At 46.6% G+C, this 20703-nt stretch overlaps 2 protein-coding genes across 4 annotated transcripts in view; one reads left to right on the top strand and one right to left on the bottom strand.

Moving 5' to 3' along the window:
* The window catches only part of LOC135916349 (aminopeptidase N-like), a 66560-nt gene extending 58675 nt beyond the window's left edge, over positions 1-7885 (top strand). For both annotated transcript variants that reach the window (XM_065449705.1, XM_065449706.1), the window contains 4 exons: positions 969-1145; positions 3189-3341; positions 6376-6454; positions 7562-7885. In XM_065449705.1, coding sequence (XP_065305777.1) covers positions 969-1145; positions 3189-3341; positions 6376-6454; positions 7562-7759 — 607 coding nt within the window. In that variant the 3' untranslated portion in view covers positions 7760-7885. The remainder of the gene's footprint in view (positions 1-968; positions 1146-3188; positions 3342-6375; positions 6455-7561) is intronic.
* A 1031-nt stretch (positions 7886-8916) lies between these two features.
* The window catches only part of LOC135916347 (aminopeptidase N-like), a 54519-nt gene continuing 42732 nt past the window's right edge, over positions 8917-20703 (bottom strand). For both annotated transcript variants that reach the window (XM_065449699.2, XM_065449701.2), the window contains exons 19-22: positions 17318-17494; positions 13983-14120; positions 9712-9790; positions 8917-9209 (exon numbers count right to left, since the gene is read on the bottom strand). In XM_065449699.2, the coding sequence (XP_065305771.2) occupies positions 9009-9209; positions 9712-9790; positions 13983-14120; positions 17318-17494 (595 nt within the window). In that variant the 3' untranslated portion in view covers positions 8917-9008. The remainder of the gene's footprint in view (positions 9210-9711; positions 9791-13982; positions 14121-17317; positions 17495-20703) is intronic.

Below are 20703 nucleotides of genomic sequence, written 5' to 3'. Positions count from 1 at the left end.
TGAGCCATAGGCGGCCAACATATTATGTAACTACTCGAGAGAAACAGCTTCGCTGCAAATTAGGTTGCGATTCCGCAATGTTGTCCAAATCTGTGTATTCTTAATTTTTTTTTTTTGCATTGATGGATCATAGTGTTCCGTTGGCAGGAGACAGCGGGCTGCATGAAGGGACACAAATTTTTGCCGAAAAGTGAAAATACAAAGGTTTTGCTTTATTAATTCCGAAAACGGGGACACCGGTGAAGAGACAAAAATAAGAGAGCCCTGTAGGTAGGTCAAACAACATAATTTTAAAGAGCTCGACAAAGGACGAAGAGGCATATCTATAGGACAAAGCGCTGACGTACAAATAAACGCTTTGAATAAAGGGAAAATCAGACATCCACCTGTTCGTAGCAATTGCTACAAAGGAAACCCATGCGGGTTCCTCGAAAGAAAAGCCTCATAGTTGCCTCACTATGTAGACTCCCGTTCCACCCGTTCGCAGCAATTGCTACGAACGGGTGGATGTCTGATTTTCCCTTTATTCATTACTTCTCTCCACCTTACGGGTTTCCGCAGAACTACTACCTTTATTAAACGCTTTATTTGCAAAAGCGGCATATAAAGGCATGAGGAACGTAATACAATAAAGTGGCACTTTATTTTTCCTTTCCCTATTCTCCCCCCCCCCCTCTTTTTCTGTTGCCTTTCTCATGCCTTTATATGTTACTTTTGTAAAGAAAGGATTTGGTTGTACGTCAACGCCTGTGCTTCTTTTCTTCGTCCCGCGTCGCGCTGTTCAAAACTCTGCTGTTCGACAAGACGTACCTACCGGCCGAAATGAACACGCTGCTAGCTGCAGTACGCTATTTGCCGAGAGCGGGGAGCCCCATCGCGGACACTTGCAGTCGGGGCTGCTGGCGTTAGCACCACCGCATTGATGAAGTCGAGAGGTGCATGTATGCCACGCGCTTATATCGACTCAGTGCTCTGAGGCGCGACCTGACTGGCACGTTGGTGACGCTGTGTCATGGCATTCGGCTGGGCGACAACACCGACTGGCGCTTCCTGGCCGACCACATCCGCGACGCCAGCAGCGTGGAAGAGGCCCACGTCATCGTGAGCGCCCTGGGATGCACTGGCGAGACCAAGAACCTGCTCAGGTGAGACGGCCTCGCGGCCTCCTGCTTGAGGACTGCACTATATGCTTGCTTGCCGACGCAGATGGACAGAGACAGTTGTCAGTGAGCTTGACCTAACAGCTGTACGAAACTGGCATCAATTCATAAGCTACAAGGGCTCGTATTCTTATGCATGCTTAATCTAAGGGTTTTTAAGCTCAGATCTTATAAATGCTTGATCGGCAGCTGTGCTTATACAGGGTGTCCCAGCTATTTTTAGCCAGAGTTCAAAAATATGCGAATACCACGTAGCTGGACAGAACCAAGGTATGTCGTTTGCCGTCGCTTAGAGATACTCAAATTAGCTTTTCATTTCACCTAATTAATAATTAGACCCAATTAGTTAGTGAACATCTGAAATATCTTAACTAGATGAAAAGTGTCAACGAGAAAATGTTAGAGCGACATGAAAAACTCCAGATACAGTTTTCTGTTGCTCGATACGAGCTACATGAAAGTTTTTCCGAGCGTGAAAGAAGCCCGCAAATGCGCGCCAAATTGCTGTGCGAATGACCGCCCAAGACACTTTGCGTGTAATCGGAAACTAATATCTCGAAACTAGTTTGATCCCGAAAATTCGTTCCGAGTGGATCCGCCTTGCAAACTCCACTGCTGCAATGTGTAACTTGCAATATGGATGATCATGTAATTAATGAAAACTTAATTAGCGAATTACTGTTAATTAGTCGTTTATGCATTAAAAAAATTTTTTGCAAGTAATGTCCGCGCCTTCATGTAGACCAGCTCGTGAACTAGAATTGTGCTGTCTGCCACAGGCAACCTTTAAATATTTTTAAAGTGTTCATGGACATGTAAACACCCGGTATATTATTCCGAGAAAGTGGTTCTCAAAGCACTCAGCAAGTTTTGTCTGCACCTGAGCGCGTGAAAACACTGAAATCTGTAGATAGATTTTCGTGTTGTTCCTGGGTTACCACGTCGCAGTTCCTGGAAAGCAGTGCCTCGGTTTCGAGCGTTGGATGGTGTTCCCATGAACTCAGAAATTTGGCATAGTAGTCTTGAAAAGCAGTTGTGCATTACTCGTACCATGGACCGGTGTCCGATGAACCTGGACATGTCCGATGAACCTGTCAGTAGATAAATCGGAGTTAAAAAGATTAAGGTGATTCGAAAAGAGCTACATCATTGAAAAAACAAGGAAAAACAACTATTGCGAAAAAGGTTGAAGAACGTATCGAGAGGAAAGGCAATGACTTAAATTGGCTGATCTTAGTCCTGATATCGAAGCCAGTCTACGGCCCAAATTTTTTTTTGCAGAATAATAAAATACGACATCTGCAATGACCATGCCTATGTGATGTAAGATCAATATCTTTCCGTAGTAATCGTGGCGAAACGAATATAGTTTTAAACATTTCTTCTGTTTTATTTCTTCTGTTTATTTATGCAGCTTTTTGGTGAACCGCTACGAAAACCAACAAGTTCGGCGACGCTCTTGACAGTCTCGAGTAATATTGACAGCTTAGTATATTTATTGAGAAACGCACTTTTTGAAGCTATCTCGGAATTAAGTAAACCATTTCTTTCTTTTCTTTAAGTATTGGTGACATTTTAGTGCCAGTGAAGGTGATGTTTTACTGCCAGACAGGAGAAATGAAGATGGCTTAAAGTTTGTGTTATCGCTTATGAATAACGAACATTGTTCAAAACCAAGGACATTTAATTTAGAAGATGAGAAGGACGGCTAAAGTCATCCCAGTATTAATTATTAGGGCTTCTGACTGATCTGTTGACTAATTATCAGGGGTGGAATTCACAAAGTTGCCTTCGCTAATGATATTACCAATGTCGTAACAAGTTAGCATCTGTTCTTACGAAGATTTCTAGCGTATGAACCGTTTTATGAATACAGACTCAGTTTCGATAAAGTTGATAGTTCATATCACGGTGATATCACGGTGATAGTTCATGGGTCAGTGTTCCTCTTCATCCATGCTTCAACGCGTACGCGTGGAAATTGTTTCCGGCGAATACTTATTTCTTGGAGAAATTTTCTGCTTGCAGCTTGCTGTCCTTCTCTATGCGCAACATGACGACCCTGAATAAAAACGTGGAAAACTCTCTGGGGTACTTCTTCGAGAGTGCATCCTACTCGAACAAGGGCAGCGACCTCACCCTCAAGTTCTTCATTGAAAACTGGAAGACGCTGCTGGACAAGTGAGAAAAGCAAATTGCAGTGGTTGAACGCGGTTAAACTAAGTCTTTCGAGCGATAGTACGGTTTTGCTTGCTTTGGGAAAGGACACAGACGCTGCTCGGCGCAGCAGCAGCAGCGAGCGAATTAACCTTCATGTTGCATCTCGCTTCAACGCGAACCAAAAGCACAGCGCCTACGAGGCTACCACCACTCTGCGCACATTGTCCACATCGCAGATCGCTTTGAAGATATGGGCGCCCACGCGTCTTACACAGCAGCCGCCGGTAGTGGCAGGCTAAGTCCCAGTTTGACCTCGGCTGAGCTTGAAGGTCATATTTACAGAACCAAGTGTTTTCTGGGTTTGTAGCTGGAGTAGTAGAGCTGTCGCTCTAAAAACAGAACGAGGTTTTCACCAAAAGAAAACTCATGGAATGCGCTATAGATAACATTATGCGTTGTCTCTGCCGTGAGGTGATAGGGCTCACGCTATCCGGTCCCAGAGATCACGAAGTTACTGCTGCCGACCACGCCGGTGCTCTATACAGTTATAAGCTGTAATGCTTTCAACAATTACAGTGACATGCGTTTTTACTCTACGAGTGCTGAAACAAAATATTTCCGTTACTAGCAACAAGATTGAACTTTCTGACCTGCATTGCTTGACAAAGCACCTGACATTTTCGCTTGCTTGGTTTATTGGTAAAAAAAAAACTAAAAGCAAATAGATAGGTAAAAGTCACAGTTGTATGCGCGCCTCGCTATCGTAGAAGCGGGATGTTGCAGAGGCGCCAAATGTTTCCCTACCTGCAGCGAGTTATGCAAACAACGATGCCACCCGTTTCGTTAAACGACACGGACCAAAACACGTAATCTTGGGGAGAAATTTGACCGAGAACAAAGCTGTTCTCTCTTTTTATGGCGTTATATTAAAAACGCAGGTCGCTGTACAATTGGCCACATATGTCCTTAATAAGGTCTCTTTCCGCCTCTTTACTCCTTCGTCGTAGTTCTGAATACTGCCAGATAACATTGAAGGATAATGCAGCCTCGGATATTCAGAAGTACCGTAAGTACAGAGGCAATCTAAGCGGTTTCTTTGCGATGTTGGTAGACAGGCAGTCGCGAATGTTGGCCCTGATGCCGGGCGAATCAAGCGCCGGATGCGTGCGTGCTACAAGTTTACGCGTGGCGGCGTGAGAGCTACAGCCGCCCTACAAGGCTCAGCTGTATAGCACTATTAACTGAGCGTGTAACACTTCACTAGCTAATTGTTGCAAGTACAGTTCGCTCGCACTTATTATGGAAGACAAAACTCGAAGCCGTATGAAGAAACAACAGAACAGGAAAGAGGGGTAACATACTGTTAGGTGAACGTGCTGCCCACCTATTTCCAGTGCGTGCTAAGCTCCATCCTCAATGCGTTCTCTTCTCGCCCAGGTTAGGCCTCCGCGAGTTTAGGGGTTTCGAGTAGAGAAGCACTTGATGAATGGGTGTTCTTGTTCAGCCGGTTTTACTCCCTCGTCTACTTGGGAGGGCAGCTGGATGACGAAAGAAATCCTATAGGTAAGGTATAAAAGGTATACACAGGGATAAGGGGCCTCAGAAAGTCTGGCCGACGCTTCGGTAGCAGGAACTATCTTCATCAAAGACGGGTTCGTCATCGTCGGCATGCTAGTTTGAACGGGTTAGTAGATCGAATGACGTCACGTGCAGTTGTTGTCGGCGGGGGCAGACTGTGGAAAGGGAGACAACCGCACGTGACGCCGCTCTACTAACCCGTTAAAACTAACATGCCCAGGATGACGAGGCCGCCTTTGAGGAAGATAGGTTCTCCTATCGAAACGTTGGCCAGCCTTTTTGAGGCACCTTATTTCTGTGTATAACCTTTACACCACAGTGTGCTGCTCCATCTCTCAGCCCAAGTCTTGATTTAGGAGTTTGGGGGTGTTAGCATTATTTTTATGCGAAGCATATTACGAGAGCACAACCCAGCTCCTCAGGCGCGGCGGTGTTGCCTTCAATGACCTTTGACCCCATGCCATACCACGTGACACCGTGACGTCACGACAGAGGAGAAACGGGGCTCCAACTCGCGCCGTTGCGGCGGTATATAAGCAGCTGTGCTTGCCTCTGCTAGACATTTTCTAGGTGGCTTTGATCGGACGCGGTGAGCGTCGAGCAACGCAGCGTTCGGCGCGACAACGAAATTTCTAGGTGGCTTTGGCTACACTCTTGCAAGATGGGCTGGGTGGGAATCGAACCAGGGTCTCCGGAGTGTGACACGGAGATGCTACCACTGAGCCACGAGTACGATGCTTCAAAGCGGTACAAAAGCGCCTCTAGTGAATGCGGTGTTGCCTTAGAAACGAGCTGTTCTCGTGCGTCGCTTGCTCAGGCGCACATTTCGTTGCCGCGCCGAACGCTGCGTTGCTCGACGCTCACCGCGTCCAATGCGGGGCGCATAGTCGCTGCGCCGTAGCCCATTGTCTTACTCCCCTTGGCGGGTCGACGGGAACGCTGTCGCGTTCCACTCTTGAAGGCGAAGCAGAGTAACGCATGAGTTGTTTCTTCGTCTAGCTGAACCAAATATAGCCAAGCAACAGCAGTTCACCAGGCTAAACAGTGGTTCAACAACTAAAATAAAGGCTAGTATGCTTCGCATCCTGGGCTTAACCTTAGCTAAGCCACAGCCATTTTTCTTCGTTCTTTCAGTTACCTATAATTATTATTATACTCTTACCAAAGCGCGGTCACCAGCACCATCTCCCGTCTGCCAGCCTTCTGTATTATTACGTAGCTGTCTATATAGTGGCTCAGTCGATCATATGTTTGAAGATGCGGCTGTATTCGACTACACCCTGCGGTGTACGACGCAACAGTACATTTGCGCGGAACTCTGTCATCGATAAGAATTAATGAAATATTTGTGCAGTATGCGGCAATGCTAAACACCTAGTTGCAGATGAAATGTGTCTCAATTGTCGCTCTCTGTGTGGGTTTACGACGGTTACCTCTCTGCAATATCCGATCGGCATGTGTGTTCTACAATCCGTAGGTATGGCCAGAGCCCATCACTAAAGGACACCATCTGGTTTTCGATTCAAGGCATTCGCAAGAGCGAGGACCTGAAACAGGTACGTTTTTTTTCTGGCACGCACGAGCCTAATAATCCAGTTGAATCATATAAGAAAAGAAAACATTCGAAGTTACCCTTTTAGTGTACGTGCTAAATATCGCTATATTAGGTCCCCGCATATCAAATCGCTCAAGGCAAATACGCGTTCGGCATTCATTTGTTTACCACCTACTTTATCTACTTGCTGTTTCTGTTTGCTCATCCAATACCATTAAACCACACATTACAACCTCTGCTAGCCTTAGCCCACAGCTTTCCGCTAATCCGCATTTGTTGTCGCCCTCCGCGGAATGAACAAATCTTTTATTTTCACGCGCAATATAATTATAAGAAACCTCTCACTGTCAATGGTGTAACGTCTATACAGGCCATGTAATACAATGCAGTCGGCCTGCAGTTTGACTGTGCCTCGAATTTTCTAGTTTTCTGTTTTAAAGTTGGCGAATCCCGCTGGTCGAGTAATTATTTTACCGTGTTCTGCTTCAACGAATCTGTGTAATATGTTCGCAAATTGATGCACTTGCTAACGCTATTAGGAATTTCTTTTTCGTATTTCCATATGTAACGCAATTTTTTGTAGAGTTATCAACCCATTTGTATGTGACTCACCTTTAGGCCCTTAAGGTGAAAAGAAAAGATGTACATCACAAACAAAAAAATATCACAATGTGCTATGTAAAGAAATTGCTGCAAACAAGCGCCCCTCCAAAAGCAACGTATTTGCCGTTTTTCACTAAAACGCACTTTTGAGTGATATTAAACGAAAAAGTCTATCGACGGCCCCTGAACATCGTATTTGGCTGCGGCCGCTATGAAATTATGCAGCTACGCGAAATTTGAATGCAAACGAGCAAGTGGACAAGTGGAGAAATACCTAGCGCACCTACATTCGTAGCCTTCGGCATTACGGCATCATGCCTAATCCAGTCCGATTTCAGCTGCATAGTCCTCGAGTGCTATCTGGACATTTCTCCGATTCTGTAACGTCGACATCTTGAGCCGATCAGAGAGGCAGCCCTTTGGGCCAGTTAGAGCTGACAAGGTGGCGAATACGGCGGAATGTAAGTTCTCTGACTGGCAGAAGCTTCGTTTCTATGGTGCGTAGATGGAGCACTTTTTCACGACCAACGTGGAGAGCAAGAAGACGGCCAAGAAGTTGACGCGCACTTTCCAGACGGCGCTTGAATTGGCCAGGGCCAACATCAACTGGGTGCGCAAAAACGCGCGGGTCATCGAGAACTGGCTCGACAACAGGCTTGCCTACATGGACGACGAGGGAGGCAAAGCCCGACCCGGCGCCTGAAGGCTGCTGCTGTCGCGGCATTCGGTGTAGCTGTGTTGGCCTCTGGCGGAAAGAATAAAGGCCACGCATCCGTGAAAATTACCGGCGCCGCGAATCAAGCTTCGCCTTTATGGGACTCAAAGATTATACCTGTGTCGGCTCTCTTACTACTTCCTCAATCATGACTCCTTGCGAATGTGCCTTCTTTATGAAAGCTTGTGTACTTGACGTTTTCGCGAGAAACAATGGCGTGTGAGTTAACCACGACACAACTGCATGATCCGAGATATTTATTTTGCACTCACTGGCATCCAGCGAGTTCCACTCATCTAGCCAGAAAATTTCTGGAACGCTTTCACCTCGAATTAATCTAGTTTTGCGGAGTTACGAGGCTGACCCTGCGGATTGTTCCCCGCAATAGTTCATGCGTAACGCGTATTCTGTGCTCGCGTGAACAGGACAGTGTAGTGAGTCTTCTCCCAGGTGCCCGCACTTAAGCTGGGACTGAAGCAGCGGTTTCACCCGTAGTGTGCGTCAAGGTAGGTTTACTGGGCATGATTAGTCAAGGTTATTAATTGACCAATCATTGAGCTCCGGTTGCGTTAGAGTATAATGCTGATGGTGATTGAAGTGGCCTTTTTTTCTCTTCGTGAATTATTAGAAAATAAAGATGGGTTGTTCAGTATGCGAGGGTCAAACGTGCACCTTTTCACCGTTGCATGCGCTCGCTGTCACACCTGCAATTTGTTACTACACGTTGCAGATATCAGTCGGCTATTGACGCCAGCAACGCAAGCTGATCGCGAGGTTTTGCATCTTTTGAGCACGCGCAGATGCAGATGACCGATTTCCTGATAGCGTTGCCTGCTTTGTATCGATTTAGTGTTAAGTGATGACGGTGATGATGGCTGTGGCATTTTTCTTCGTAGCGGAAGATTTACGGGACGATGAAACTGGGTCTGTGAATGTGGGCCTGTAGCCTACCGATGGTCAGTGAGTCTCTTCTTCTGGCACAACATCTTTTGTGAAAGTAGCCACCTTATACAGAGAGAAACGCTGTCGTAAGGCACCACCTTGTTTCAGGCTACACAACTCTGGGGAGAGATTACGTACGAACGCCGCTTTAGTGAGCAGCGAGACCCCCGCTGTTTCCGACTAGCAAGTATACGGACATGCCGCGTGACGAAGATGGCTTCCGCCGATGGGCACGTGCCGGCACGCACTGCACGGGGATCAGCCATTTATTTCGTGCACGCACACATAGGCCCCCCTAATACATGGCCCTGACGACGTCCTCGTACAGGAAGGGATACTTGGCCATCTTGTGGTCGAGCCACTTCTCGACCGCCGAGCCGTGATTCTGCGCCCACAGCAGCGCCCGCTCGGCCTCGTGCAGCGCGCCGGCAAACGTCGCGTCCACTTTTCGGGGAAATCGGCGACGCCGAGAGAGCTCCTCGTGGAATTTCTTGATCTGTAAAGCCCAGAGCAGAAATGAAATGCGATGCTTAAGTCGAACATGAAACAGATTCTTTGCAAATGAAAGAAATTACAGTAATCGTATTGTTTTCTAATGTGAAGTTGTGTGTGTGTGGGTAAGCAAGTAAGCGATAGACAATGCCTCTGACCTGCATTGCGTTAAAGCGACTGTGAAAGTGGGCAAGCCGCTGGCGGGTGCCCGAGGATGGCTTTGGCGATCGTCGCCCCTTGTATTTCACGGTTTGAGCCGCTTCCACGGCTAGCCCGTTCTGATTTCATGCGTATTACAGCGCAAGCACCGAAATGCAAGAACGCCCATGTCTAGTGTATTTCAGGCACGTCAAAGATCCCCAGGTGGTCAAAATTAATCTGGAGTTCCCCACCACGGCGTGCCTCATAATCAAATCGTGGTTATGGCACGCAAAGCTCCAGAATTTGCTTGTAATCCATTCAGCATTCATATACTTGCTCGAGTGGAGAGCTTACAATGAACGTACCTTAGTAAACCTATCGACGCTGCGGACTCCGGTGACGACGGCCCGTATGGCATGCCTCATCGAAGATCCCGTTCCGTGCCTGCGCAGAAGCACAATCGCCAACCAGTGCTTTTGGACCGCACGAACATCGTGTTTCCGTAGAGCTTAATGTCAATAATGGGTGTGCTCAATTGCTCGGCATCCACAAAGGTACAGTTTTACTTGTGGGCTTTTATTTGTTTGTTTATTTATACAGGCGCAGTAACATTGTGCGATTTAACAAAGCGCAAGTGATAAAATATATTATGGCTTATTGGTAAAAAAACACGTTGTCCGACGTTATCGAAAAATTGACCGTCCGGCGTTGTGACACCAAAAATTCAATGGCACCAAAATTGACGGCGCCACCTACCACCATTGGTGGGACACGAACCCACGGCCTTTGGTTGGAGTCAAACTAACGACTTTTGGTGTTGATTAAGGCACTTCCAACCCCCGAACTTTGGTGGGAGTGGAACCCTCGACCGTTGGTGGGACGAGAGTTCAGGCACCAAAATTGACGGTGCCACCATTGATTGTAGACCGTCGGTGGCATTTGAACCCACAGCCTTTAGTGCTGATTAAGTCCAAATGATAATTAAGGCGAAGTAATTAGGGCGCAGTTAATTAAGACGTAGTTAATTAATACATTCAAACCACCGGCCTTCGGCGGAAAAAAAACAAGTAATAGGAAGTAACAGCGCATTCCAATGAGAATGTCAAAGTAATTTAATGAATGTCTCGCGAGCGCACAGGCTTCCATTTTAACCCTGTTTTGCTGAAGCGACTGTCTACTTTTTTTGTAGGTTTCTTGTGTTTTTTGCCACGCGCAACCAAAAATAAAAATTACTATGTGGAACAATGTGTTCGTGCTTTAGGAGTGTAATATTAAAGTTATGTGACGTATGTAGAAAGAAATCAATGTAAGACATGGCGCGTATATAATGAAGCCTAAAAGCAACATTTTGACCGGAATAAAAAGGATACGACAGTATGCGCAAATCCAAGCCGACTGTGACTCGTGCATCTGCTGGGCAACCAGTCGCGGTCACTCGGTTGGCTATGACGTTCGGCTGCCGAGGCCGCGGGTTCGTCTACGCCGGCTGCGGCAGCCGCCCCCTCGCGGTGGCCGAATGCAAACGCGCCCACGTGCCGCGCTTGCGAGGCACGTTAGAGAACCGCGAGCATTCAGAACTTATCCGAAGCTCTTCACTGTGGTGTCTAGCTCGTAGCTCACGTGTTGTTTGGGAATCAATCAATCAATCAATCAATCAATCAATCAATCAATCAATCAATCAATCAATCAATCAATCAATCAATCAATCAATCAATCAATCAATCAAGCAACTTTGATCAATCCGGAGCGTGAGAATCTCACTGAAATATTTTTAACCACACTACTGCGCTGTTCAGATTCACATGAATGCGCAGCTGTTAATACCCACGAAGGGCGCTTACTTTCGTGATTAAGTAAACTACTTAGTAGTCTACGGGAAGCAACCGAAACATGAGCTAAAGGTGAACTTAAGTAAACAACATATACAGGCTGTTTCACCTTACTTTAGCCTAGGTTTAAGAATATGCCGATACACTAGGTGCAGACGGTGAAATGTATGTTATTGGCTATCGTATGTAGCAAGGTATACCTTATTTATTGAATTTCGCTTAATTGCATAAACATGCAAGATCATTTAACCAACTTCTTAAGCATTAACATTAGGGGAGAAAAAAAACTTCAAATGAAGAAATTGTACAGTGCTCAAAGAAACATCCAATTCGGTAGGTTCTAACTTCAGACTTCTTATTTATTAATTATTCATGCGTCATAAAACAATCCCACAAAAAAAAAACGAAAATGGTCAGCATTAGTTTTCCGACTGGGCAGGTAACTTCATGGAAAAGCTTGCAGTAACAAAGTTGTGGGGCGTTCTTGGAGTCATCTAGTTCTGCAGCTTCTTCCTTACTACTTGTTATGTAAAAATTTTTATCTCCCGTGAAATATAAAAAAAAAAGTCATCAGGCCTTCCACTCTTTGAAGAAGGACGAGCAGCGAAGGTGCGGTATGTTTTACCTCAATCGACGCATCTATGTATATATAGGTGTTATTGTTATCATAAGGTCACCTAGGCGACTATGACGTAACCACAACACACAACGCGCACGGGCGGTAACAGTGGCGGTAGCACGCAAGTGTCCATTAAGCCGAGCCTCAATGCGAGCGACAATACGCGTTGACCGGGGCGCAGTCAAAAGAGTGCACGAAACAAAACAGGTTTGTTTGTAATTCGCGATTGAGCATACTTCCTATTAGTTAGCTGAATGAAACTTGGAAGGACTAGAGTTTTATTCTAGCGGAAAAACATGGGAATGTCCGTTTCCCTCCCGTACAGACTATGTGTTGACAGCAGACGGGAATTCCACAACATTTACAACTTTGCTGTGAACTATATAAATGGGGAAAGTAGATGAAACTCGGCGTAATGTTAGAGTCATCTTTGCGGCTAAGTGTTGTATGATTTGTATCGGGATATTTTTGATAAAACAATAGTTACTGCCGTCTTCTGTAACCATTCCCCCTCGGTAGACGGCCATGTATTGACAGCATACGGGAATTCTGTAACGTTCACAGCTTCACTGTGAACAAATTATGACAAGTAAATGAAACTCGGCGTAATGATAGAGTCGTCCTAGCGACCAATTCCAGGGTAATTTTTTCCAGGATACCGGCATTAGATTGAGAGCTACAGAGCATTCGCGAGAAACTGGAGACGAAATTTTTTTCGTGTCGATGCGACGCGTACACGGACGGAAATCGACCACGGCTGCAGTGTAGCTATATGAGCTTCGCTGTAAAAATATGCACGTGACATGCTGATTCGCGCGTGTCGATTGCAGTGCTCTCAAACGTGCCACGTATGAAAGAACAGCGAATTTAACGTGATGCGCTGCCTGGTCTGCTTAACGCTGTCATGAACTGCCGCGAGGCAAGCGTAACACTGAGTGAAACAGCGCAGCCAACGTCTGCGTCACCGCCGTGCACATTGAGAGCGCAGCTCGCCCGTTCCTGCGTTAAGCGTCGGCGTGCTTCGGCCTCGTTGCTGGGCGCAACCAGACGAGTGAGCACAGCGAAAGATGAAAGCGAACGCGGAGCGCAGCAGGAGGTGAAAGAAGGGAGCGCGAGGAGAGGAGGAGAGTATGACGAAAGGGGGAGGAGGAAAGCAGAGTGCCGCGCAAGGCTGTGAGATGGCGCCATAGTACTCGTAATTTGATTGTATGCGCGACACAAATTGTGTAGTCCTTTCTGAGAGCCACGTGATCGCATTGGAACCTTCGACGAGTCATGTATGAAAGCGAACGCACTTCACCCGCGCATCAGATTTTCGACGTTCGCCGACTCTGTTCACCGCTATCGTTGTGCTTGAGCCTTACTCGTTCTGCAACGCTTTGCTCCGTTTGAAATGAGCCACACGAGGCTGATTTTTCCGTGCCAGCCAATATATCGCGAAATAAAAACACGTACAGAGCTGCACTCAAATGTCGCATTAGGTAGTATCATGATTCGTCAATGAATTTCTTAAAGGGCTGCACACCACGCTGAATTGGCTGTTCATTCATACGCGGCACGTTTGAGAGCGCTGCAATCGCGACGCGCAAACGGGCATGTCACGTGCATTAAAAAAAATATACATTTTGTGGGACCGAAAAATGATTACGTAACAAGGAGCAAGGAACAAGCTGCTGAATTAGATGTTAATTTCCTAGAACACTCTGCAACTTTATCACTGTAAGCTGTTCCCTAAAGCAACTTGCCGAGTTGGTTAACTAATGTTGACTAATTACGCAATGATGCAGAATACAAAAAGAAAAAAAAATGTATAGTGTGGCCTGCTTCTATACAACAACCAACAGCTTGCAGTTAGCCGCGTCCTTCTAAGTGCTTCGGTGTATTTTTAAACCTGGGTTGAAATTAGCTGGAACAACCCTGTATAAACTTCTCCGGCAAAGAGTGGTAAATCCGACGCGCGATTTTTACATTCTCTAATGGTAAAATAACTCGCCCCACCGGTTTACTGCCTTCGGGGTGTTTCATGCTGTACCGTACAAAATCTCACGAAGGAACACAACTGTGCAGTTCTTCAGCCGGCTGCTTCGAGTGACAAACACTGCACGCAAATTTATTATCACCTGGAATTGAGCTGTAAGAGAGCTGCGAGAAATCGAGGCACCAAGCCAGAAGGAAGTTAACGACTCACTTGCGAACAAGCTTCTTCAGGTTCTTCATGAGGAAGTCCGAGGCAAGCTCCTCGCCCACCGGCGTCTCCATGAGGCTTTCGAATACGTACTCCATCTTGCCAGGAAACTCAGGCTTGTCCATAGTATGGTGCAGAAGTCTGCGTAAAATTAAGTATATTAAAGCGGCAACTTTGACCACTTTCCTGGGTTTTCACCATCGTTCTATCCATCGTTTTAACCTGCGATGATATGGAGGGTGAGAGAATGAGTAAAGGTTTGGGAGAAGATGGTGAAGGAGAGTAGCGCCAGGGCGAAAGTAGGGGGCGCTACGCGTAGTTATGTTATGCATGATAGACGTGACGCACAAGAAGGCGCATTTACAAATATTTATAAGATAAAATGAGTCGTAAGGGCATTACAGTAGCCAAGATGGTGCGGTTCGCGTCCTCCTCGTCTTGTCGGTGTATAGTCGGAGAAGATGTCTCCAGCTTCTCGGAACTACTAAACCCTGGGCAAAATTACTGACGCCGGGCTGGTAAGCATGAAGTATCTGATGCCGGCTTATGTGGTTTGAGTCGACCGACGTGAACAATATTACTGTGTGGGCACGCTGACAGTGGTGTAGGTTTGATCGGTGCTATATATCATATAGATGACTTCGCTGACCTGGCGTAAAACGCGGTAGGGACCGTTCTAGCGTGGTAGAAGCTTCTTTCAGAGACTAACTCTTCCAGATGATGACCACAGGAGCACTAGGGAACCAGGAGCGTATCCTTGTGGCGGCCATAGTAACTACTGTGACGCCTGCAACAATATCTATGCTGTTTATGCGGATTTTTTTTGTATTGTTTCACTTGTATTCTTTCTTGCTTTATATATGTGAGCTGTGATATCGAATGCTCACTTTGTTATGCGCAGTCCCAAGTGCTATTACGCGCAATGTTAGCATGGTGCTGATAAGCAATTTTTGTACCAATGTATTCCTTTATTCCTGTATTGTTTCATATATACCCACTCCTGCCCAAGGCCTGGCACTCAGGCCGGCAGTATGTATCAAATAAAATTAAAAAAACTCACAGTTTTGCCCGAAAGGCAAAGCGTCGATTTCAATAGCAAATGAGTAGAGAGCTGATCAAAGTAAGGATAATAGCTTTATCGGCAGTATAAACTTATAAACATTCGCTTACTGACTAAATTAACAAGCAGGGTGTCAGGCGCGCACAAGCAAACAGGAACACACCTCACTCGATAACCGCGGAAGCTCGCTGTAAAAACGGTGTAGTTGGGAAGCGCGGCATCAGCAGCGAGCGAATTGACATTCCTGCTCCCTCTCGCTTCAACGTCGAGTAAGCGGCGAAACCACAGCGCACACGAAGCTATCGGCACTCGGCGCACTGTGTTGCCATCGCAGATCGCTTCCAAAATAGGGCCCGCACGGCTGCGCCGTACAGAGCAGCCGCCGGAGTAGAACCCTCACCCTCTTTCCCCTCACCCAGTTACCTTGCGCGCGACGGAAGACGTTGCGCTTCTTCCCCGCTTTTGTCCCTTGCACTCGCAAGATTGAGTCGCCATCGTTAGCTCACCCCCGCACGCTTTCAATCGCATATACAGCACACGGCGCGCGATGACGATGTTATCGCCCTTGGAATTTATACGGAAGATCACAGTGACGCGACGGCGACGATGATGGCAGAAATGCGCCTGGAGTGTTCATATAATTGCTATCGCAATAAAACTCAGAGTAAGAATCATTAAGAACTATTAGGGTTTCTCACTAGGACGGCTACGGAATGTCATGAGTGCTTAAGGTTATGGTGCCACGTAGGTACTCCCTACAGACGCCCTGTGAATATATAATTATAAGGTGTACGTTGGGAACATTGTTGTTTAAGGTGTGCCAGGTAGCCGTTGTTATGGGTACCTCTTCACCCTCACTGGGGCAGACGTTAAATACGGTGGCTGAAGGTGTGATGTCGTGCTTGTCATCTATAACTACAGCTACCTGCCCCCTCTGGTCTGAGGCAGTGTCCGTGTAGTAGACCGTACCCGGAAGTTGGAACTACATGAGCGTACGGATATGTTTGACGCGGGCCTTTCATCTTCTTTCATGGTGTTCGGGGGCATGTTTCGCGGGATCGGTGCAACCGCCAGTCAAAGTAATGGAGGAGCAGGTGGTCCGTGTGAGGTTCGGTAGGGATGGTAATGCTGGAGAGAGAGAGATAGAAATGGAAAGAGAGAAAGAAGTCATAAGGAAAATGCACGGAGGTTAACCATGCTGAGCCCGGAAGGCTGCCCTGCACTGGGGAAGGGGGATTGAAAGAGGAGACGGAAGAGAGAAGTTCACACTTTGCTGTAGGTATCCTAGCCGGCCTAGGAGGTGCCTGCCTTGATTTCGCTTACAAGCGCGCCTCCCAGAGACGCCAGCAACTCTAAGTGTGGCTGTAAAACGACAAAGAAATGAAGTGGGCGCACGCTCCGCCCTGTCGGTTTCGTAGCGGAACGTGGGAAGCGTTCTACGTTCCACTGTCGTTATGAGCGCTGTGCGTACGCGCATATAGTGTTCCCGGCATTGTTCCACTGAGCCGTTGCGTGCAAATTATTAGGATACACCGGCCTAAGCAGAGCAGACCATAAACGCTGTGCTAAAACTGCCTACGTCACACAAACACGCTTACGTCACACGTATGCGCCGTCACGTCTTTTGTTTCTTTCCTCAGCAGCTTCGGTCCGCTTTGCATTTTTTTCCCTGGCAGATTAACGAAGTTTAGTTCGGAAGTATTAACGCCCGTCTTAGTGAAGGCAGCCTTAAAAGCTTCACGGCCTGTTGGATTGTCGGTGCTTGCGATTCCAATAGAGCACGCTGCAAACCAACGCCGCCATGGTCGGCGTACGGAACGAGAACTCTGTGAGGATGGTCGACAGTAGCGCGAGTCCCAACTCGTTCGCTAAACCCAGTGTAGTTTTTACTAGTGCAGGGCAGGCGTTATCAAGAAAATAACTGACAGCCACTTATGACACCAGCGCTCTTGAGACCTCAATATGTTTACATAGCTTTGAATATATATATATATATATATATATATATATATATATATATATATATATATATATATATATATATGACTGGAACAAAGCGTTCCTGCAGGAAGAGTGCTCCAGTCACAGCCATTTGATAAGTAATCTGAAGCATGATAGCCTGCACCACAATCTATGACCTAGAAACTAGCAGACCAGCCGACCGATCGCTATACATGCAGTTCCGACATTGCATGTCATTTTTGGTCTAGCGGGTGCCAGTTTTGTCGTACTGAAATTGACTTTTCTGGAGTTCTCTAGAAGGCCAATACAGGCGTACTGTTTTAGCCGGGATCGGTTCCTGGCGCATCCGAGTGCCCTGACGGCGGCGCGCTTGCTGTCGTCCGGGGCTGCCTCGTCCAGGTGGTCCAGCACAAACTGCCAGTGGCTTCCATTGTCCATGCGCACGCCTTGGCACAGCACTACCATGGTACGCCACGGATTCTTGCGAAGGGCCCTGCAGGGAAGGACGGAATGAAATAGTTACAGATGCACTTAAGTCTCCTTACGTGCACTGAACGCAAAATAATTCTGTATTCCGCGCAATACATCTCACTGAGTCATTTTTGAGGGCGGGCCGCCCAAATTTTGGGGGTGGGTCAAGACAATTTTGGGAGTAAGCCAGGTTGGTTTCGAACGTAGGTCAGCTCAATTATAAATTGATCAAAGTCGATTTTGGGAGTGGGCCACCTAAATGTAGGGGAAGTTTGGGGAATGGGCCAGGTTGATTTTGAACGTGGGTCAACTCAATTTTCGAATTAGGCGAAGTCAACTCTTTGAGTGTGGGTCACGGTGGCGTCCGTTCGATGCCGTGGCTGTTCACCATGGGATTTAGCAGTGCGAGCCACAGCAGGTGCAGCGCCGGGAACGTGACGTCATCCCTTGGTCACGCGGGTTTTGGTACGATCCGATTTTAACGCCGGACGCCCACCGGATTTTCCACTTTATGGCGCACATAATGCTTTCGCGTTGAAAGCATCCCATATTTCTCGGCTCCTGCGTAGGAAATAAGAAATGCATTCTAATGTTGACGGATCAAGCAGTGCATCCCCGTTCGGCTTCTTTCAGGAGGTCGGCTTCGCCTGACTTCGCCAATTTGTTGTCGTTTCAGTTTTCTCCTACAGCGTTGCCTGAGCGTTCGTCGACCTCGCGCTGCCTTTCAGTTCTTTCAACGCAATGGATGGTGGTGATCTTCTCCGATTAGCTTAATTCTAGGATAGTTGTCATAGTCCATAACTATGACAAATATCCTTTCGAACACCTCCGATCTCACCTCCTATTTTCCAGAGCTACCTAACCTTTACTCAGTTTTTCTTATCGTAAGAAAGTGATCTTGAATGACGCTTTGCTTCATTTGGGCCCACAATATCATTCATAAGTACCATACTACACCTTATCGGAATGGAGCGCCAGAGTTCGTTCCTTTCAACTGTGGTTTATCTGTCATGTGACGACAATGGTAAGAATGCATTCACACCTATTCAAACTGTGCCAGAGTAAGTGCAGCAGTATCAGTTTTATGTTCAAGCTCCATGGTGCCTAAGTGTGCTGCGGCATTCTGTCGCTGAGCATGATGTCTACAGGCTGCTGCGACCGGCAGTCTGTTGGGTGTATAACTCGAACATTGCTGATATGTCGGTGTAAGTAAACGAACACGAGGTGGTTGACATTGGCGAGGGTGGCGATATGGGCTTGTTGGTCGGTCGTCATGGAATGCTATCTGGATAGCGTAGCAAAACACGGACAAAAGAAGAAACAAAGACGAGACAAGCACTAACTCATCATCAGCCTATTTTATGTCCACTGCAGGACGAAGGCCTCTCCCTGCGATCTCCAATTGCCCCTGTCCTGCGCCAACCGATTCTAACTAGCGCCCGCAAATTTCCTAATTTCGTCGCACCACCTAGTCTTCTGCTGTCCTCTATTGCTCTTCCCTTTTCTTGGTACCCTTCTGTCACCCTAAAGGTCCAACGGTTATCTAATCTGCTCATTTTATGACTTGCCCAGCACCATTTCTTTCTCTTAATGTCAATTAGAATATCGTCTATACCCATTTGCTCTCTGATCCAAACCGCTCTCTTTCTGTCTCTTAAAGTTATGCCTAGAATTATTCGTTCCATCGCTCTTTGCGCGGTCCTTAACTTGTTCTGAAGCTTCTTTGTCACTCTGCAAGTCTCTGCCCAATATTTCAGCACCGGTAAAATGCACTGATTGTATACCTTCATTTTCAATGACAACGGTAAGCTTCCAGTCAGGAGCTGACAATGTCTACCGCATGCGATCCCCAACTTGTTTTTATTCTTCTATGAATTTCCTTTTCGTGATCAGGGTTCCCTGTGATTAATTGACCAAGGTAAACATACTCCTTCACAGACTCTAGAGGCTGACTGGCGATCGTGAACTCTTGTTCCCTTGCCCGGTTGTTCATCATTATATTTGTCTTCTGCGTATTAATCTTCAACGCCACTCGTACACTATCTCTGTTAAGGCCCTCAATCATTTGTTGTAACTTGTCTGCAGTGTTGCTGAAAGCGCTAACTATCAAAAATGAAATTTATTTCCGGGATCGGTCGTACTCATACACCCAAAAACCACGTGCACAGCTATATTACCCTTGAGGATACGCACCTGACGAAACAATCTAAAACCGGTACATCAAAAAAACACAAAGATAACCCGAATGATACACTGAATTTCGCTCTGATATCCAGATACCATTCCATGGACGAAATTAACCTGCCGCCGTCTTCTCTCACAAGCACCGCGTGCAAGGTTACGACTAATAATGCGTTATCGATTACAAGCATTCATACTTTTCTGCCTGTCCAAGTTCTCCAACTGCATGTCAAACAGCATCTTATAACCATCTTAAAATTTGTAGACGGCATTATGATGTCAGTTATTGAGCTTACTTGCTGATTGCCTAGCACTTAGGGATCTGTGCATAGCAGTCTTTCATGGAGCGCAGTTGCCCCAAGGAAGGAAACAGAGAACGTGACATGTGTATAGAAAGCAGCAAGGCATAAGCGCTTGCCGTGCTCGACACAGCGCTGGTATGAGTGGCGCAAACACACTCGTATCGCAGACACCGGGAAGTCTTGTCAGATTTGAGGCTGCAGCACCTCAGTTGATAAACGTCGGCATAAATAATAACGCATGTAGCTCCCTCTGTATGTCAACCAAAGGTATTTCAACTGTTATAACCTAGCTTAGCCTAACCTGACGTATACTTATACCTATCTTTTAAGGCGCCAAAAGAAAAAAAAAATAAACAATGCACAGCACACAAGAGAGGACAACGGGACAAAGCGCTCTGTCCCGTTGTCCTCTCTTGTGTGTTGTGCGTTGTTTTTTTGGCGCCTTAATATATACGTATAATGAATCAATACCTAACTTGCCTAGCAAAGAATTCTCTTAAACCTAACGTATATTCTCTAGAGAGCCCTACAAGATAACCTAAAATTGTTCTCAATGCCTCCCAAGTGTTCTTGAATTGCTAGAGCTTTTGTTTGGGCTAGTTGGCCAGACATACCGGTATGAAGGCGCGAAAGAACGAAGCAACCATTTTGTCGTTGTGTGTTTCTTGCCTTCCTTATTTTGCGCCTTAACACTTATGTCCTTGAATGAGATCTCAAAAAACGCGCTGTATTAAAATGCTGCGAATCC

Source organism: Dermacentor albipictus, chromosome 5 (assembly GCF_038994185.2).
Source record: "Dermacentor albipictus isolate Rhodes 1998 colony chromosome 5, USDA_Dalb.pri_finalv2, whole genome shotgun sequence".
NCBI lineage: Eukaryota > Metazoa > Arthropoda > Arachnida > Ixodida > Ixodidae > Dermacentor > Dermacentor albipictus.
This window is presented reverse-complemented; position numbering and strand designations above follow the sequence as displayed.